This window comes from Cyprinodon tularosa, unplaced genomic scaffold, assembly GCF_016077235.1.
Source record: "Cyprinodon tularosa strain WSP-4 unplaced genomic scaffold, ASM1607723v1 ctg115, whole genome shotgun sequence".
Classification (NCBI taxonomy): Eukaryota; Metazoa; Chordata; class Actinopteri; order Cyprinodontiformes; family Cyprinodontidae; genus Cyprinodon; species Cyprinodon tularosa.
Window position 1 is genome coordinate 349,058 of NW_024037948.1, and position 17,091 is coordinate 366,148.

A 17,091-nucleotide genomic window follows, 5' to 3' on the forward strand; every position below is an offset into this window, starting at 1 on the left:
TATATATATATATATATATATATATATATATATATATATATATATATATATATATATATATATATTTTTTTTTTTTTTTTTTTTTTTTTTTTCTGGGGGCGAGTCTTGTTTCTACGGTGGCCGACAGGTGCAAATGCGAAGCAAAAGAGAAAACATGCAAACAAAAAAAAGACACGCTCACAAATTAAATGCGGCAAACAAAAAGCAAATAAAATGCAGCAAACAAAAAAGAAGACACCCCCGAATGAAATGCAGCAAACAAAAAGAGAGACGCAAACAAAAAAGAAGACACCCCCGAATGAAATGCAGCAAACAAAAAAGAAAACACCCCCGAATGAAATGCAGCAAACAAAAAGTGTTGAAAACGGAAGTGCTCCAGACCACTAGGGGGAGTCAAAGAAAATAGTATTCATTTCTATGGGACCAGATGCAAGATTCAGAGAAAGATATTTGAAAGAAAGTAAAGGTACGTATTACTATATTTCTTTTTAGATACGCCGTCTTTTATAATATTACAGAATAACAGAATAATTTATGGGTAGCGTGATAGACTTTGTGTCAGTCATACCGTTGATAGATAGATAGATAGATAGATAGATAGATAGATAGATAGATAGATAGATAGATAGATAGATAGATAGATAGATAGATAGAGAATTCGATTTACGCTTTTAACTTTCGTATTTTTATCTTTTTTTGATTGCTCTTATTTTTTCACAGTGACTCTGTGAAGTATTATCCTCTATAATGAGGTATTTTTCGGGGAGGTTCTGTGCTTTTTTGTGCTGTTTTTATCATGCTGCTCCCACCGGGACACGCTGCCTTTGTTTACTCCAGAGAACAGCTGATCGCTCTAATGCCGGCCAGCGTTTTAGCCAGACAGCTGAAATACCACCCGAACTCTGGAGGAAAACACGCCGTGGTTGCAGAGGAGGAAAACAACATTATCACTTTACTTGGATTTATCACTTTAATTGGACTTTTCACTTTATTTGGATTTAGTTTTTACATATGCATAGATATACGTACAGATATATATACAGAAGAGCTATATGTGTATATATATTTTATCTCTGTTTATTCTTATTTTTTATCTTTATTATATTGTATAGTTGGATGTGTGTATATATCATGTAAAACTGTAACTGGAGCGTGTAACAAAAGTAATTTCCCTCTGGGATTATTAAAGTATTTCTGATTCTGATTTACCTTTTTTAGGTGGCCATGTTTTGCTGTTTCTGTGGACAAAATCTAGGAACAATTCAAGTTTTCTGTTTTTCATGTGGGAAGAATGTGCAGATCTTGGCACAAGCTCAAGACACTGGTAAGCAGTGATGGCATAGTTACTTGTAAAAATTAACTTTAATCGATTACTTATTACTACTTGAAAAAGTAGATTAGTGATTACTTTTTTTGGAAATTCACTAAGTTACATTATTTATTTTTTTTCTCCACCACTTGTGAAAAGCTTGAACGTTGCAAATAATTAATTACAAGTTATTTAATTATAGTAATATCAAGTATGTATCTCCGCTTATAAGGTTGAACTGAACGGGAGATTAATGGTTACAACAGCACCCACACACACACACACAGTGCATCAGCAATATTACCTATGCTAAATAAAAATAATAAAAATAGATTAGACATATTAATGTTCTTTGTGTTACTGAAAAATATCAGCTCTTTTGATAATAATTAAGGTGATTTCTGTTTCAAACTTTTTATAGATTCAAGGATGGCCTTTCAACACTGAACTTCCAGAATGCTTTGGAGCAGCATGCTTCCATCTTCAGGCCATTTATGCGTGCAAGAGTGGAACAGCTGACATCCAAAATATTGGAGGAAATATTTGAGGTTCAGCTCAGTGAAAAGGGTAGCAGCAGACGACATGAGGAAACAAGAGTGCTAGGATTCTGGAGAGACCTTCTCCTTGACGCAGAAGGAGGACTTTAAGATTTATTGCTATATTCTGGTGTTATTGTAATATCTGATACATAAACTCATTGCTTCTTTTCTAGAACAAAAAACGGGTTTCTTTCTCCAGGACGTCCTGATGTTTGCCACCGGCTTGAACACACTACCTCCATCTTCAATTCTGCCACCACCAAAACTGATCTTTCAGGCCACTTCTCGTTTTCCTGTCAGTAGCACCTGCTCCAACACTATCAAAATACCAATGTCCAAGACGTATCATCAGTTTAAAGAAGACATGGACTTTGGGATTCAAAACTCCCCTGGGTTTGGGCTTTATTAAGGTCAAATGCAAAACAAAACAAAATGCTATCTATTTAACTTGTCAAACCTGTTCAGTTATGACACTGTTTACTGTTTGTGTGCGACCTTCAAATTTGGATTCTTGTTTGTTTATAAGTCCACCATGTTTTTCAGTTTAATATAGTTTTCGACACATGATTCCCAACTCTGTGGATGTGCTAGGCCACACTGTCTCTGGAGGTTCTCAAAATGTGCCTGAAGGTGTTCATCTCCACATTGAATGTTGTTAGTCTCTGTCACAAACTGTCCGAATGGCTCCTGGGAAACTAGGAAACCACAGTCTGTTCCACCAAACCTAGGAATAGAAGAAATACAGGAAACATTTAGTTATATTTACATTTCTTCACTAAACTGTTACTGCTCTGACTATTGTTATAACCTGTCTAAATGATTAATTGTATTTAAATTTACATTTTAGAAATTGTCATCTGAAATTGTTAGAATAAAAAGTGACATACTGTTAACACATTGTTCATTATTTTTGTTTTGGCAAATTATTTTTTAGAGTTCCCAAAGAGGTTTTAAATTAACCAGATGTTGAAGACAAAAACAACAAAAATTACCTGTGAGGTAGATGATACATCACATCTGGTTTACCAGATGGACAGCAAGATTGTTTAACAGGTCTTATGGTATGTTTATGCCACCTGTTCTTGCATTCATCAAGATCTCTCTGTAGCATATCCATGAAGACAAACCGCACAAGGCATGTGTGCTCATGACTTCCATTGAAGAGATGTCTTTCCTTCAAATCGTTCATGAGATCCATCCAGAACTGAGATCAACAATAAACCAAAATTATAAGATAATTATATCAGCAGAAAGTAATAGGACTAGTTTCTATGTCATGAAAATAGTTAAATATATGTTGACCTACAAAGTTAAATATAAAGTAAGCAGACATCAACTGTTATACTTTAAATGTTGAGCTTCTGATTCATCCATATCAAATGTTAAACTATAAAATTAAGTTGTATATAGCACAAAAACATAATGGTCATTAAGAGATATGCAAGTACTTCATTTCTTCTGACAAAGTAGAGGTAATCGAGTAAAATGTTGCATTAAAAATTTGAAATGTTTGCTTATCCAAGAAGACTACTAAATTTATTCACCTTTTCAAGGTCTACTACTTGGTATTTATACAAAAATTACAATAAACTGTTGACAAACTCACCTTTGTTTTCTGAAATATGACCCCCAGCTTTCGATGCGTTGGTTGGCTGTTGAGGAGCCATACATATGGCTGGCAACGCTCAAGCTTTTCACAAGTGGTGGAGAAAAATAAATAATGTAACTTAGTGAATTTCCAAAAAAAGTAATCACTAATCTACTTTTTCAAGTAGTAATAAGTAATCGATTAAAGTTAATTTTTACAAGTAACTATGCCATCACTGCTTACCAGTGTCTTGAGCTTGTGCCAAGATCTGCACATTCTTCCCACATGAAAAACAGAAAACTTGAATTGTTCCTAGATTTTGTCCACAGAAACAGCAAAACATGGCCACCTAAAAAAGGTAAATCAGAATCAGAAATACTTTAATAATCCCAGAGGGAAATTACTTTTGTTACACGCTCCAGTTACAGTTTTACATGATATATACACACATCCAACTATACAATATAATAAAGATTTAAAAAAATAAGAATAAAAAGAGATAAAATATATATACACATATAGCTCTTCTGCATATATATCTGTACGTATATCTATGCATATGTAAAAACTAAATCCAAATAAAGTGAAAAGTCCAATTAAAGTGATAAATCCAAGTAAAGTGATAATGTTGTTTTCCTCCTCTGCAACCACGGCGTGTTTTCCTCCAGAGTTCGGGTGGTATTTCAGCTGTCTGGCTAAAACGCTGGCCGGCATTAGAGCGATCAGCTGTTCTCTGGAGTAAACAAAGGCAGCGTGTCCCGGTGGGAGCAGCATGATAAAAACAGCACAAAAAAGCACAGAACCTCCCCGAAAAATACCTCATTATAGAGGATAATACTTCACAGAGTCACTGTGAAAAAATAAGAGCAATCAAAAAAAGATAAAAATACGAAAGTTAAAAGCGTAAATCGAATTCACTATCTATCTATCTATCTATCTATCTATCTATCTATCTATCTATCTATCTATCTATCTATCTATCTATCTATCTATCTATCTATCTATCTATCTATCTATCAACGGTATGACTGACACAAAGTCTATCACGCTACCCATAAATTATTCTGTTATTCTGTAATATTATAAAAGACGGCGTATCTAAAAAGAAATATAGTAATACGTACCTTTACTTTCTTTCAAATATCTTTCTCTGAATCTTGCATCTGGTCCCATAGAAATGAATACTATTTTCTTTGACTCCCCCTAGTGGTCTGGAGCACTTCCGTTTTCAACACTTTTTGTTTGCTGCATTTCATTCGGGGGTGTTTTCTTTTTTGTTTGCTGCATTTCATTCGGGGGTGTCTTCTTTTTTGTTTGCGTCTCTCTTTTTGTTTGCTGCATTTCATTCGGGGGTGTCTTCTTTTTTGTTTGCTGCATTTTATTTGCTTTTTGTTTGCCGCATTTAATTTGTGAGCGTGTCTTTTTTTTTTTTTGCATGTTTTCTCTTTTGCTGCGCATTTGCACCTGTCGGCCACCGTATGTTTCCTTATCTATGGTTTAACCCCTTGTCAGTTGGTGGCGGTAATGCACTTTTAAGTAGTTTGCCAAACGCCATAAATCCTCACAAGAAGAAGAAGAAAAAAAGAAGACGAAGAAGAAGTTCGGCGTATTTAAACGTTCATATATATATAAAAAAAGCTTTATTGAAAGTTTTATTTCATTGAAACACGTTGCATAGTGTCAGAGAATGTGTTTTACGACAGTCACTTTAAGGGGGATGTTACGACAGTGAAGTGTTTTATGGCAGCGAATGGTTAATGTTGGGACGGGTGTTAAATGAGCACATGTTAAATAAAACGGAGTGCTGAAACAATAACATGGTCCTCTGTAGTGGGTCTCGTGCTCAGAGAGCCGCGTTCCTTCCTCTGACTGAAGAGGCGTTGTTCATCTCGATTTCTGCTCACGCTTGGGGGACGTGTGATAGGGTTGAGCACGTGTGGCGAACGTTTGTGTTGGACGCGGAAAAATTCAAAGCAGAAACATCACTTGAGAGAAGGCGGATTTGGCATAAACTGGTATGTGAATGGTTCGGATGGAAATGGAGATAGGAAATGAGGAAGACGAGGATTTTGAAGGGTGGACGCCTGCGGGAAGAGGGAGAGGGAGAGGTCGTGGAAGAAATAAAACTGATGAAGGAAGGGGAAAAGGTGACAGTCAAGGTAATAAACGGGAATTGGAAGGAAGTAGCTCAGAAGAAGAAAGGGTGGTTAGGAGGAAAGTTGTGAGGGAGGAATTTAAAGTAATATTAAAACTTAAAAATGAGGAAGAAAAGGATAAAATCAGTCCCATTGTGGTATCAAGAGAAATAAAAAAGAAAATTGGAGATGTTGAAATGGTAAAGATTTTGAGAGACGGAAACCTATTGGTGATATGTAAAGATATAGAACAAAAGAATAAGGCTTTAAATGTGGAGAGTATCTGCAAAAGAACTGTTCTGGAGAAAAAAATCATGGGAGAAAATAAAAAAATTAGAGGAGTGATTTATGGGATCCCTCTTGATGAAGATCTTGATAAAATCAAGAGAAGTGTTGTGGGTGCAAAGGTGAACAACTTGAAAAGATTATCAAAAACAGTGAATGGAGAAAGAGTAGGAAGCTTGTCAATCCTTATTGAATTTGAAGATGAAGAGCTGCCAAAAAACATCAAAATAGGATACCTCAATTTTCAGGTCAGACCATATGTACCTCCACCACTTCGGTGTTTTAAATGCCAAAGATATGGACACATAGCAGCAGTCTGCAAAGGGAGGCAAAGATGCCCAAAATGTGGAGAAGATCACAAATTAGAAGAGTGTAAAGAAGAACAAGAAAAATGCTGTAACTGTGGAGGGAGCCATAGAGTCACGTTTGGAGGATGTGAAGTAAGGAAAAGGGCAAAAGAAATCGTACAGATTAAAACAACTAAAAACATAAGCTATGCAGAAGCAGTTAAGAATGTGAAGGAACAGGAAACAAGAGAGATTAAACAAACAGTGAGACAAACTACACAACAAAGCAAAGTACAGACAGAAGAAAAAGCCACAATTCCAGTGGAAAAACTAATATTATTCATAGCTTATGTTATCAACTGCACTGACCAAGCCAAACACAAAACTGAGAAGATTAAAATAATAGTGAGAGGAGCTGAAAAGTTTTTGGGATTTAAAGAGGGATCATGGGAGAACATAAATAAAAAGTTGGAGGAAGATGGGAGACCAGGACCTTCGGGTGAAAACGGTTCATGTTAATACTACAATGGAACGCTAGAAGTTTAATCGCTAATGGACAGGAACTTAAAGGTTATATTGATGAGCTGGAAGAAAAACCGGAAATTGTTTGTGTTCAGGAAACATGGTTAAAAACATCATTAGATTTTGTGATTAAAGGATATGATAGTGTAAGAAGAGATCGAGCAGAGGGAAGTGGAGGAGGATGTGCAATATTAATCAAAAAAGGAATACAATATCAGATATTGGGGAAAGGGAAAGAACTAGAATATGTAGTAATTGAGATATGGGAAAAAGAAGGTAAATTAAAAATAATAAATTTTTATAATCCATGTAAAACATTATCGATTGAAATAATGGAGGAGTTAACTGAATATTTGGAAGGGAAGGTAATTTGGTGTGGAGATTTTAATGCAAATAGTACAGTGTGGGGTAAATGTAATGATAAAAACGGACAAGTTATTGAAGAAATAATGGAAATGAAAAATCTAGTATGTATTAATGATGGAAAGGGAACAAGAATCAATATAAGAACAGGGGTGGAATCAGTTATTGATTTAACAATTGTCTCAAATGTTTTAGCTGGTATTTGTGATTGGTTTATTGATAAAAAATCTACAATAGGTAGCGATCATTACCCCATAATAGTAAGAGTAGGGCTAAATTTAAATAATAGGAATATTAAAATTGGGAAAAAGTATAATTTTAATAAGGCTGACTGGACTAAATTTAGATATTTGAGTCAAATAAACTTAGAAAAAGTAGACATGAGTATGGATATAAATGATTTAAATTTAATAATTGGTAAAATAATAATGGAAGCAGCAGATAATTCTATAAAGAAATCAGGGAGTAAGAATGATAAGAAAATGGTTCCATGGTGGACAAATGAGTGTAAAGAAGCAATAAAGTTAAGAAATAAAGCATTTAAGACACTCAAACATAATCCAATTTATAAAAATTTAATTGATTATAAAAGAAAACAAGCAATAGTAAGGAGAACTATAAAGAATGCAAAAAGAGAATATTGGAAAAAATTCTGTAATACGATAGGGAAAGAAACAAAAATAGAGAAAATTTGGAAAGTAATCAAAATAATGAATGGTATTAAAAGAGAGTTTGACTATCCTGTTCTAAAAATAGATGATACAAATGTAATAAGAGATGAAGATAAAGTTGAAATATTGGCAAGAACATTCAGTAAAATTCATAGTTCAAATAATATTAGTGAAAATGGAAGAAAAGGTAGAGAAAATACAAAAATTAAATATAAAGATTTTATACAGAGCGGTGAAGAAACAAATAATTTGTTAAATGTTGAGTTTACAAAAACGGAATTGAACAATGCACTTAAAAAGACAAAAAACACAGCACCAGGTAAAGACCAAATCTGGTATAGAATGATAGGGCAACTTAGTGAAAAATCTAAAGATATAATATTACAACTATATAATAAAATTTGGGAGGAGGGAAAATTACCGTTGAGCTGGAAGGAATCAATTATTATACCAATAGCCAAACCAGGGAAAGATCATTCAAACCCAGAAAACTACAGACCAATAGCCTTAACATCTAATTTATGTAAAATAATGGAAAAAATGATTAATAATAGACTAGTATATTATCTAAATAGTAAAGGATATATATCAAAATATCAAAGTGGTTTTCGAAAAGGGAGGAGCACTAACGATCCAACGCTCTGTTTAGAGCACGAAATTAGAGGAGCACAAGTAAATAAAGAAAGTGTAGTGGCTGTATTCTTTGATATAGAAAAGGCATATGACATGATGTGGGTGGATGGATTATTAATTAAATTATACAAGATTGGTATTAAAGGGAGAATATTTAAATGGATTAAAGACTTTTTAACAGGTAGGAAAATACAAGTTAGAATAGGAGAAACTACCTCAGGAAAATATAAAGTAGAAAATGGAACTCCACAGGGGAGTATTATAAGTCCACTTTTGTTCTCAATTATGATAAACGATGTATTTAAAGATATTGAAAAAGACATGGGGTGTTCACTATTTGCAGATGATGGAGCTGTTTGGAAACGAGGGAAAAATGTTGATTTTATTGTTAAAAAATTACAAAAGGTTATTATTGAAATAGAGAAATGGGCGTTGCAATGGGGATTTAAATTCTCAGTTGATAAAACAAAAGTAATGTTATTTACTCAGAAAAAAATAAACAAGGAAATAAAATTAAAATCATATAAACAAGAGTTAGAGCAGGTAAAGTGTATAAAATTTTTAGGATTATGGTTTGATGAAAAATTAAAATGGCATATACATATACAAAAAGTTGTTGATAAATGTAAGAAAATCTTGAATATTTTGAGATGTTTGGCTGGCAGTGACTGGGGAGCAGATAGGAAATCACTAAAACAGATTTACACAAGTATGATAAGATCCAACATAGACTTTGGTTGTTTAGTTTACGGTTCAGCAGCTAAAACACATCTAACCAAATTAGACATTATCCAACATCAGGCACTAAGATTATGTACTGGAGCATTTAAAACCACACCAACAGCAGCATTAGAAATAGAAATGGGAGAAATGCCATTAGATTTAAGAAGAACAAAATTAGAAATCAATTACTGGTTAAATTTACAAGGAAATAAAGGGGATCACCCAACTTTGGACATTTTAAATCCATGCTGGGAAAAAGAAAAGAAAGAAATGAGGAGTTTTGGATGGACAATTGAAAATAAAATAAAAAAATTTAAAATGAATAGTTTAGAAATGAGTCAAACAACACCAATATCAATTATACCTCCCTGGATTCTACCAGAAGCAACAGTAGATATGTCACTAATGGAAAAGAAACAAGATAAATCATACACGGTAGATATCAATTTAGTACAGTTATATTTAGACAGCTATTATCAATATATTCAAATTTATACCGATGCATCAAAAATAACTGAGAAATTAGGAATAGCATTTGTAGTACCAGAATTCAATATAAAAATAGGAAAACGGATTACAGATGGATTATCAGTATACACAGGAGAAATGTTGGCAATATTATTAGCATTACAATGGGTAGAAGATATAAAACCGTTAAAATCAGTCATTTGTTCAGATTCAAGCTCCGCATTGTTAAGTTTAAAAAATAACCAAACAGATAGTAGGATGGACATTTTATTAGAAATAAATCATACACTGTTCAGAATACGAAACATGGGGCTGATAGTTACATTTGTGTGGGTTCCAGCACATATTGGGGTAGAAGGAAACGAGTGGGCAGATAAAATGGCAAAAAGGGCAATTAAACATTCTATTAGTTTTATAGTTAAAATAAGTAAATCAGAAGGAAAGAGTATTACTAAAGAGAAACTTATGGAAATTTGGCAAAAAAGGTGGGATGAAGATAAAACAGGAAGATGGTTTATAAAATTCAGAAGATGGTAGGAGAAAGAAGAAATGGAAGAAGAAATAGAAAGGAGGAAAGAGTGATAACAAGGTTAAGATTTGGTCATACAGGACTTAATTATACACTTTTTAAAATACAAAAACATAAAACGGGCAAATGTGATTTCTGTGATAAATATGAAACCATAGAACATGTTATATTAGACTGTCATAAATATGAAAGAGAGAGAAGATATATGAGAAGAGAGTTTGAAGACATTAAGGAGAAGGTTAATTTATTAGATATACTGAGGAAAAATTTAGGGAGTAAACACATACAAATAATTATTCGTTTTCTAAAGAAAACGAAATTATTCCATAGAATTTAATTATAGTAAGTGTGTTTGTGAGTGAAGGAATGATATACAAAGCTGTGCACAAATTTGTTTATACTTTTAAGTGTGAATGTGTGAATGTATGTTTAGAAGAAGTTAGGGTAGAATATATCAGGATAAATATTTAAACCATCACGAACCACACTCCATACCAGTAAGTGGCGGTAATGCTACTAACAGTTTGTTGCCAACCGCCATAAAACACGAGAAGAAGAAGAAGAAGAAGAAGAAGAAGAAGAAGAAGAAGAAGAAGAAGGAGCAGGAGAAGGTCGTTGGTTGTGCTTGGAGCGGAGGTTTTTCGGAGAAAAAACTGCCCAGGGAAGAAGGCGGAAAATCAAATTACAAATTGAAATTGTCAAGGGCGGATTGAGCATAAACTGGTATGTGAATGGTTCGGTTGGTGATGGAGTTGGGAGATGGGGAGGATATGGGTTTTGATGGGTGGACGCCGGTGGGGAGAGGAAGAGGGAGAGGACGTGAAAGAAACAAAAAAGACGAAGGAAAGGGAATGAGTGAAAGTCAAGGAAGTAAACGAGAACTGGAAGAAAGTAGCTCAGAGGAAGAAAGGATAGTTAGGAGGAAAGTTGTACGAGAGGAATTTAAAATAATATTAAAACTAAAAAATGAGGAAGGACAAGATAACATTAGCCCCATTGTGGTGTCAAGAGAAATAAAAAAGAAAATTGGGGATGTTGAAATGGTAAAGATGTTGAGAGATGGGAATCTGTTGGTGGTTTGTAAAAACGAAGAACAAAAGAACAAGGCTCTTAACGTGGAGAGTATTTGTAAAAAGAATGTGTTAGAGAAAAGAATCATTGGAGAAAATAAAAAAACTAGAGGAGTGATTTATGGGATCCCTCTAGATGAAGATCTTGATAAAATCAAGAAAAGTGTAGTTGGTGCCAAAGTGAGTAACTTAAAGAGACTGTCAAAAACAATAAACGGGGAAAGAGTAGGGAGTCTGTCAATACTCATGGAATTCGAAGAGAAAGAATTACCACTAAACATCAAAATAGGTTATCTCAGTTTTCAGGTCAGGCCTTATATCCCTCCACCACTTCGTTGCTTTAAATGTCAAAGATATGGTCACATAGCAGCAGTTTGCAAAGGAAAGCAGAGATGTCCAAAATGTGGAGAAGATCACAAATTAGAAGAGTGTAAAGAAGAAGTACAAGAAAAATGTTGTAACTGTGGAGGGAATCATAGAGTTACATTCGGAGGATGTGAAGTCAGGAAGAAAGCAAAAGAAGTCACTCAGATTAAAATGACCAAAAATATAAGCTATGCAGAGGCAGTTAAAAATGTGAAAGAACAGAAAATAAGAGAGGTTGAAAAAACGAGGCAAATTCCACTGCAAAGTGAGATACAGACAGAGGAAAAGATCGTGATACCAGTAGAAAAACTAATATTATTCATGGCATATGTCATCAACTGTACTGACCAAGCCAAGAATAAAACGGAGAAGATTAAAATTATAGTGAGGGGAGCGGAAAAGTTTTTGGGGTTTAAAGAGGGATCATGGGAGAGCATAAACAAAAAATTGGAGGTAGACGGGAAGCCAGGAACGTCTGGTGGAAATAATTCATGTTAATACTACAATGGAATGCAAGAAGTTTGATTGCTAACGGACAGGAACTTAAAGGATATATTGATAGTCTTGAGGAAAAACCAGAAATTATTTGTATTCAAGAAACATGGCTAAAAGAAACGTTGGAGTTTGTGATTAACGGATATGGTAGTGTAAGAAGAGATAGGCAGGAGGGAGGAGGAGGTGGATGTGGTATATTTGTAAAAGAAGGGATACAATATCAGGTTTTAGGGAAAGGGAAAGAACTTGAATATATAATAATTGAAATTTGGGAACAAGGTGGTAAAGTTAAAATAATAAATTTTTATAATCCATGTAAATTATTATCAATTGAAATAATGGAGGAATTAACTGAATATTTGGAAGGAAATGTAATTTGGTGTGGGGATTTTAATGCTAATAGTACATTATGGGGTAAATGTAATGATAGAAATGGGAAAATAATAGAAGAATTAATAGAAAGTAAAAATCTTGTATGTATTAATGATGGGAGGGGAACTAGACTTAATATAAGAACAGGGATGGAATCAGCTATTGATTTAACAATAGTCTCAAATGGGTTAGCTAGTAATTGTGAATGGATCATTGATAAAAATACAACAATAGGTAGTGATCATTATCCCATTACAATAAAAGTAGGATTAAATATAAATAATAAAAATAGAAAGGTCAGTAAAAAATGGGATTTTAATAAAGCAGATTGGATTAAATTTAGATTTTTAAGTCAAATAAAATTAGAAAAAGTGGATATGGAAATGAATATAGATGATATAAATTTAAAAATTTGTGAGATAATCTTGGAAGCAGCAGATAAATCTGTGAAGAAAGTAGGCTGTAAAAATTCTAAGAAAATAGTACCATGGTGGACAAATGAATGTAAAGAAGCAATAAAAGCAAGAAACAAAGCATTTAAGGTATTAAGAGGTAACTTAAAGTATGAGAATTTAATTGATTATAAAAGAAAGCAAGCTATGGTAAGGAGAATAATTAAGAATACAAAGAGAGAATACTGGAGAAATTTTTGTAGCACAATAGGGAAGGAAACAAAAATAGAAAAAATTTGGAAAATGATTAGAAGAATGAATGGCATTAAAAGAGAATTCGAATATCCTATATTAAAAGTAGATAATATAAATATAGTTAAAGACGATGATAAAGTAGAAATATTGGCAAGAACATTCAGTAAAATCCACAGTTCTGACAATATTAGTGAGGAGGGTAGAAAAGGAAGAGAAAATACAAAACTCAAATATAAAGATGTGTTGCAGAATGAAGAAGAAGCAAATAATTTGTTAAATGTTGAATTCACAAAAGCTGAATTGAACTCTACATTTACAAAACTTAAAAATACAGCACCAGGGAAAGATAAAATATGGTATAGAATGATAAGTCAGCTCAGTGAAAAATCTAAAGGGATAATATTGGAATTTTATAATAAAATTTGGGAGGAGGGGAAATTACCAATGGAATGGAAAGAATCAATTATAGTACCAATAGCAAAACCAGGGAAAGATAAATCAATACCAGGAAATTATAGACCAATAGCTTTAACATCAAATTTGTGTAAAATAATGGAAAAAATGATTAACAATAGACTAATATTTTATTTAAATAGCAAGGGGTATATAGTAAATTATCAAAGTGGATTTCGAAAAGGGCGGAGTACTAATGATCCAACATTATGTCTAGAGCATGAAATTAGAAAGGCACAAGTTAATAAAGAAAATGTGGTGGCAGTATTTTTTGATATAGAAAAAGCGTATGATATGATGTGGGTAGAGGGATTATTAATTAAACTATATAGGTTGGGCATTAAAGGAAAGATATATCAATGGATTAAAGACTTTTTACTAAATAGGAAAATTCAAGTTAGAATCGGTGAAGTAACATCAGGAGTATATAGAGTAGAGAACGGTACACCACAGGGGAGTATAATAAGTCCGTTATTGTTCTCTATTATGATAAATGATATTTTTAAAGGTATTGATAAAGAAATGGGATGTTCACTCTTTGCGGATGATGGAGCGGTTTGGAAAAGAGGGAAGAATTTAGATTTCATTGTTAAAAAATTACAAGATGTTATTAATGAGCTAGAGAGATGGGCATGGCAATGGGGATTTAAGTTTTCAGTCGAAAAAACAAAAGTAATGGTATTTACTAGGAAAAAAATAAACAGGGAAGTAAAATTAAAATTATATAGTCAAGAGTTAGAGCAAGTAAAATGTATTAAATTTCTAGGATTATGGTTTGATGATAAACTAAAATGGAATGTACATATCCAGAAAGTTGTTGATAAAAGTAAGAAAATCTTAAATATTTTGAGATGTTTGGCTGGAAATGATTGGGGAGCAGATAGGCAATCTTTGAAACAGGTTTATACAGGTATGATAAGAGCTAACATAGATTTTAGTTGTATTGTTTACGGTTCAGCAGCAAAAGCACATTTGGTTAAACTAGAGGTAATACAACATCAAGCATTAAGATTGTGTTCTGGAGCGTTTAAAACCACACCAAGAGCAGCAATGGAAGTAGAGATGGGAGAAATGCCATTAGAATTAAGAAGATTAAGGTTGGAATTAAATTATTGGTTAAATTTGCAGAGCAATAATTCAGATCATCCAGCTATGGAAATTTTAAAACCATGTTGGGAAAAAGAAACAAAAGATATGGGGAGTCTTGGATGGACAATTGAAAATAAAATAAAAGAATTTAACATGAATAATCTGGAAATTAGTCATACAACACCAACATCAGTAATACCGCCATGGATTTTACCAGAAGCAACAGTAGATATGACAATCATGGAAAAGAAGCAGGATAAATCTTTCATCATTGATAGTAGTTCAGTACAGGTACATTTAAACAATTACTATCAGTATATTCAAATCTATACAGATGCATCAAAGATAACTGGAAAAGTAGGAATAGCGTTTGTTGTACCAGAATTCAATATAAGAATAGGAAAACGAATTACAGACGATTTATCAGTATACACAGGAGAAATGATGGCAATTTTATTGTCCTTACAATGGGTAGAAGAGATAAAACCATTAAAAACAATAATCTGTTCAGATTCAAGTTCTGCATTATTAAGTATTAAAAACAAGCAATCGGATAGTAGAATGGACATATTATTAGAAATTTTTCACACATTATATAGAATTAAAAATATGGGTGTGATAGTTATTTTTGTATGGGTTCCAGCGCATATTGGAATAGAAGGAAATGAGAGAGCAGATAAAATAGCAAAAGGGGCAATTCAAAAACCAATTAGCATTAAAGTTAAAACAAGTAAAGCTGAAGGAAAGAGTATGGTTAAGGAAAAACTGATGGAAAAGTGGCAGAAAAGGTGGGATGAAGAAATAACAGGAAGATGGTTTTATAAAATTCAGAAGAAGGTTAAAGAAAGAAGAAAGGGAAAAAGAAATAGAAAAGAGGAAAGAGTGATAACCAGGATAAGATTTGGGCATACTGGACTTAACTACTCACTTTTTAAAATTCAAAAACATGCAACTGGTAAATGTGAATATTGTGGAGAATGGGAAACAGTAGAACATGTTATTCTAGAATGTGATAAATATGAAAGAGAGAGAAGATGTATGATAAAAGAGTTTGAAAGTATTAAGGTAAAATTTATGTTAATAGATATTTTGAGGGAAAGTTTGGAGAGCAAACATATACAAATAGTTATTAGATTCTTAAAGAAAACTAAGATATTCAGTAGAATTTGATAGAGTAGACATAAGAGTGAATGTGTGGATGATAGTGATGAGTAGAATATAAATATGGATGTAAGTTTGTTTGTGTGGGTTGGTAGGTGTATGTATGAGTATATATAGATATATATATACAAAAAGAGCGTTAGACCAACGAGAGCCACACTCCATACCAGTAAGTGGCGGTAATGCTACTATTAAGTTTGTTGCCAACCGCCAATAAACACAACAAGAAGAAGAAGAAGAAGAAGAAGAACAATAACATGGAACTCATCATTCTAGAATAAACGGACAAGTTTATTACATGGTGTCAGAAGTGGCGGAGCTATGGCAAAGTTTCAACCACCGGAGAGTTTTTGTTTCGAGAACCCGGCGGAGTGGCCTGATTGGAAAAAACGTTTTTCCCGTTACAGGACTGCAACTAAACTGGATAAGGAAGATGGTCCGGTTCAAGTGAGCACGCTGGTTTATGCGCTCGGTAAGGAAGCGGAGAACATACTGAGCTCTTTTACCTACGGAGAGGGTGAAAATGAAGATCAGTTTGACGTCGTCATGGCAAAGTTTGATGCCTACTTTATTCCGAGACGCAACGTTATCCACGAACGGGCTTGTTTCAACCAGAGAGTGCAGCATGTTGGTGAACGCGCAGAGACATTTATCCGAGCACTGTACGAACTATCAGAGCACTGTGAATTTGGGGCGAACCGAGAGGAACACATTAGAGACCGGATCGTGGTCGGCATCTCAGACAAAGAGCTGTCACAGAAGCTGCAGCTCATCCCGAAACTCACTCTGGATGCGACGGTACAGGAAGTGCGGCAGTCCGAGGAGGTGAAGACACAGGTTAACAAGCAGGGAGAGCGAGTCTGTGCTGTCCAAGAAGTGGCGCAGAAACATGGCGGCGCGCGGGTTAAAGACTGGAGACAGCGCAAGGACAAGCAGAAATATAAAGACCGTGACCGCAGGAAATGTGGACGGTGCGGCAAAACACCGCATAGCCAACATGATAAGTGTCCCGCAAAACAGTCCACCTGCAACAGATGTGGAAAAAAGGGTCACTGGGAAAGAGCATGCAGAAACAGGCTGGTGAGTGAAGTTACAGAGGATGATGAACAAAATAAACATTATTACCTGGGCTCAGTTAATGGTACATCAGAAAATGATGATGAATGGACAGTAACACTGGATATTCCGTAGAATCGTGAGCGCGCATGGGGGCGCTATTAGGAAATCCTATACACTACTGTTTAGGCTCTAAAACGTTCTAAATGACTTCGTTTCGAGTAAATTCTGGATGCTACCCACTCAGGACACTTGGATTACATTGGACGAGCAGTATGGAGGAATATTGACACGTTTTTGTGGACTTTTATGGACCTTTCTGTCTCGGGC

At 34.1% G+C, this 17,091-nt stretch overlaps 1 protein-coding gene and 2 long non-coding RNA genes across 3 annotated transcripts; 2 read left to right on the top strand and 1 right to left on the bottom strand.

Annotated features, from left to right (window-relative positions):
* The first annotated feature begins 298 nt into the window (after positions 1-298).
* Positions 299-2,741, top strand: LOC119796832. Its single transcript, XR_005282522.1, has 3 exons — positions 299-466; positions 1,219-1,324; positions 1,731-2,741. It is a non-coding gene; the product is annotated as an uncharacterized LOC119796832 (long non-coding RNA).
* Positions 2,742-3,454: 713 nt separating this feature from the next.
* LOC119796839 lies at positions 3,455-4,735 on the bottom strand. Its single transcript, XR_005282524.1, has 3 exons — positions 4,561-4,735; positions 3,680-3,785; positions 3,455-3,538 (listed from the first exon to the last, which is right to left on the bottom strand). It is a non-coding gene; the product is annotated as an uncharacterized LOC119796839 (long non-coding RNA).
* Positions 4,736-4,995: 260 nt separating this feature from the next.
* On the top strand, positions 4,996-16,896 carry LOC119797180. Its single transcript, XM_038306144.1, has 2 exons — positions 4,996-5,253; positions 15,963-16,896. The coding sequence occupies exon 2, from the start codon at positions 16,027-16,029 to the stop codon at positions 16,894-16,896; it is 870 nt and encodes a 289-aa protein (XP_038162072.1). The 5' UTR covers positions 4,996-5,253; positions 15,963-16,026.
* The last annotated feature ends 195 nt before the right edge of the window (positions 16,897-17,091 follow it).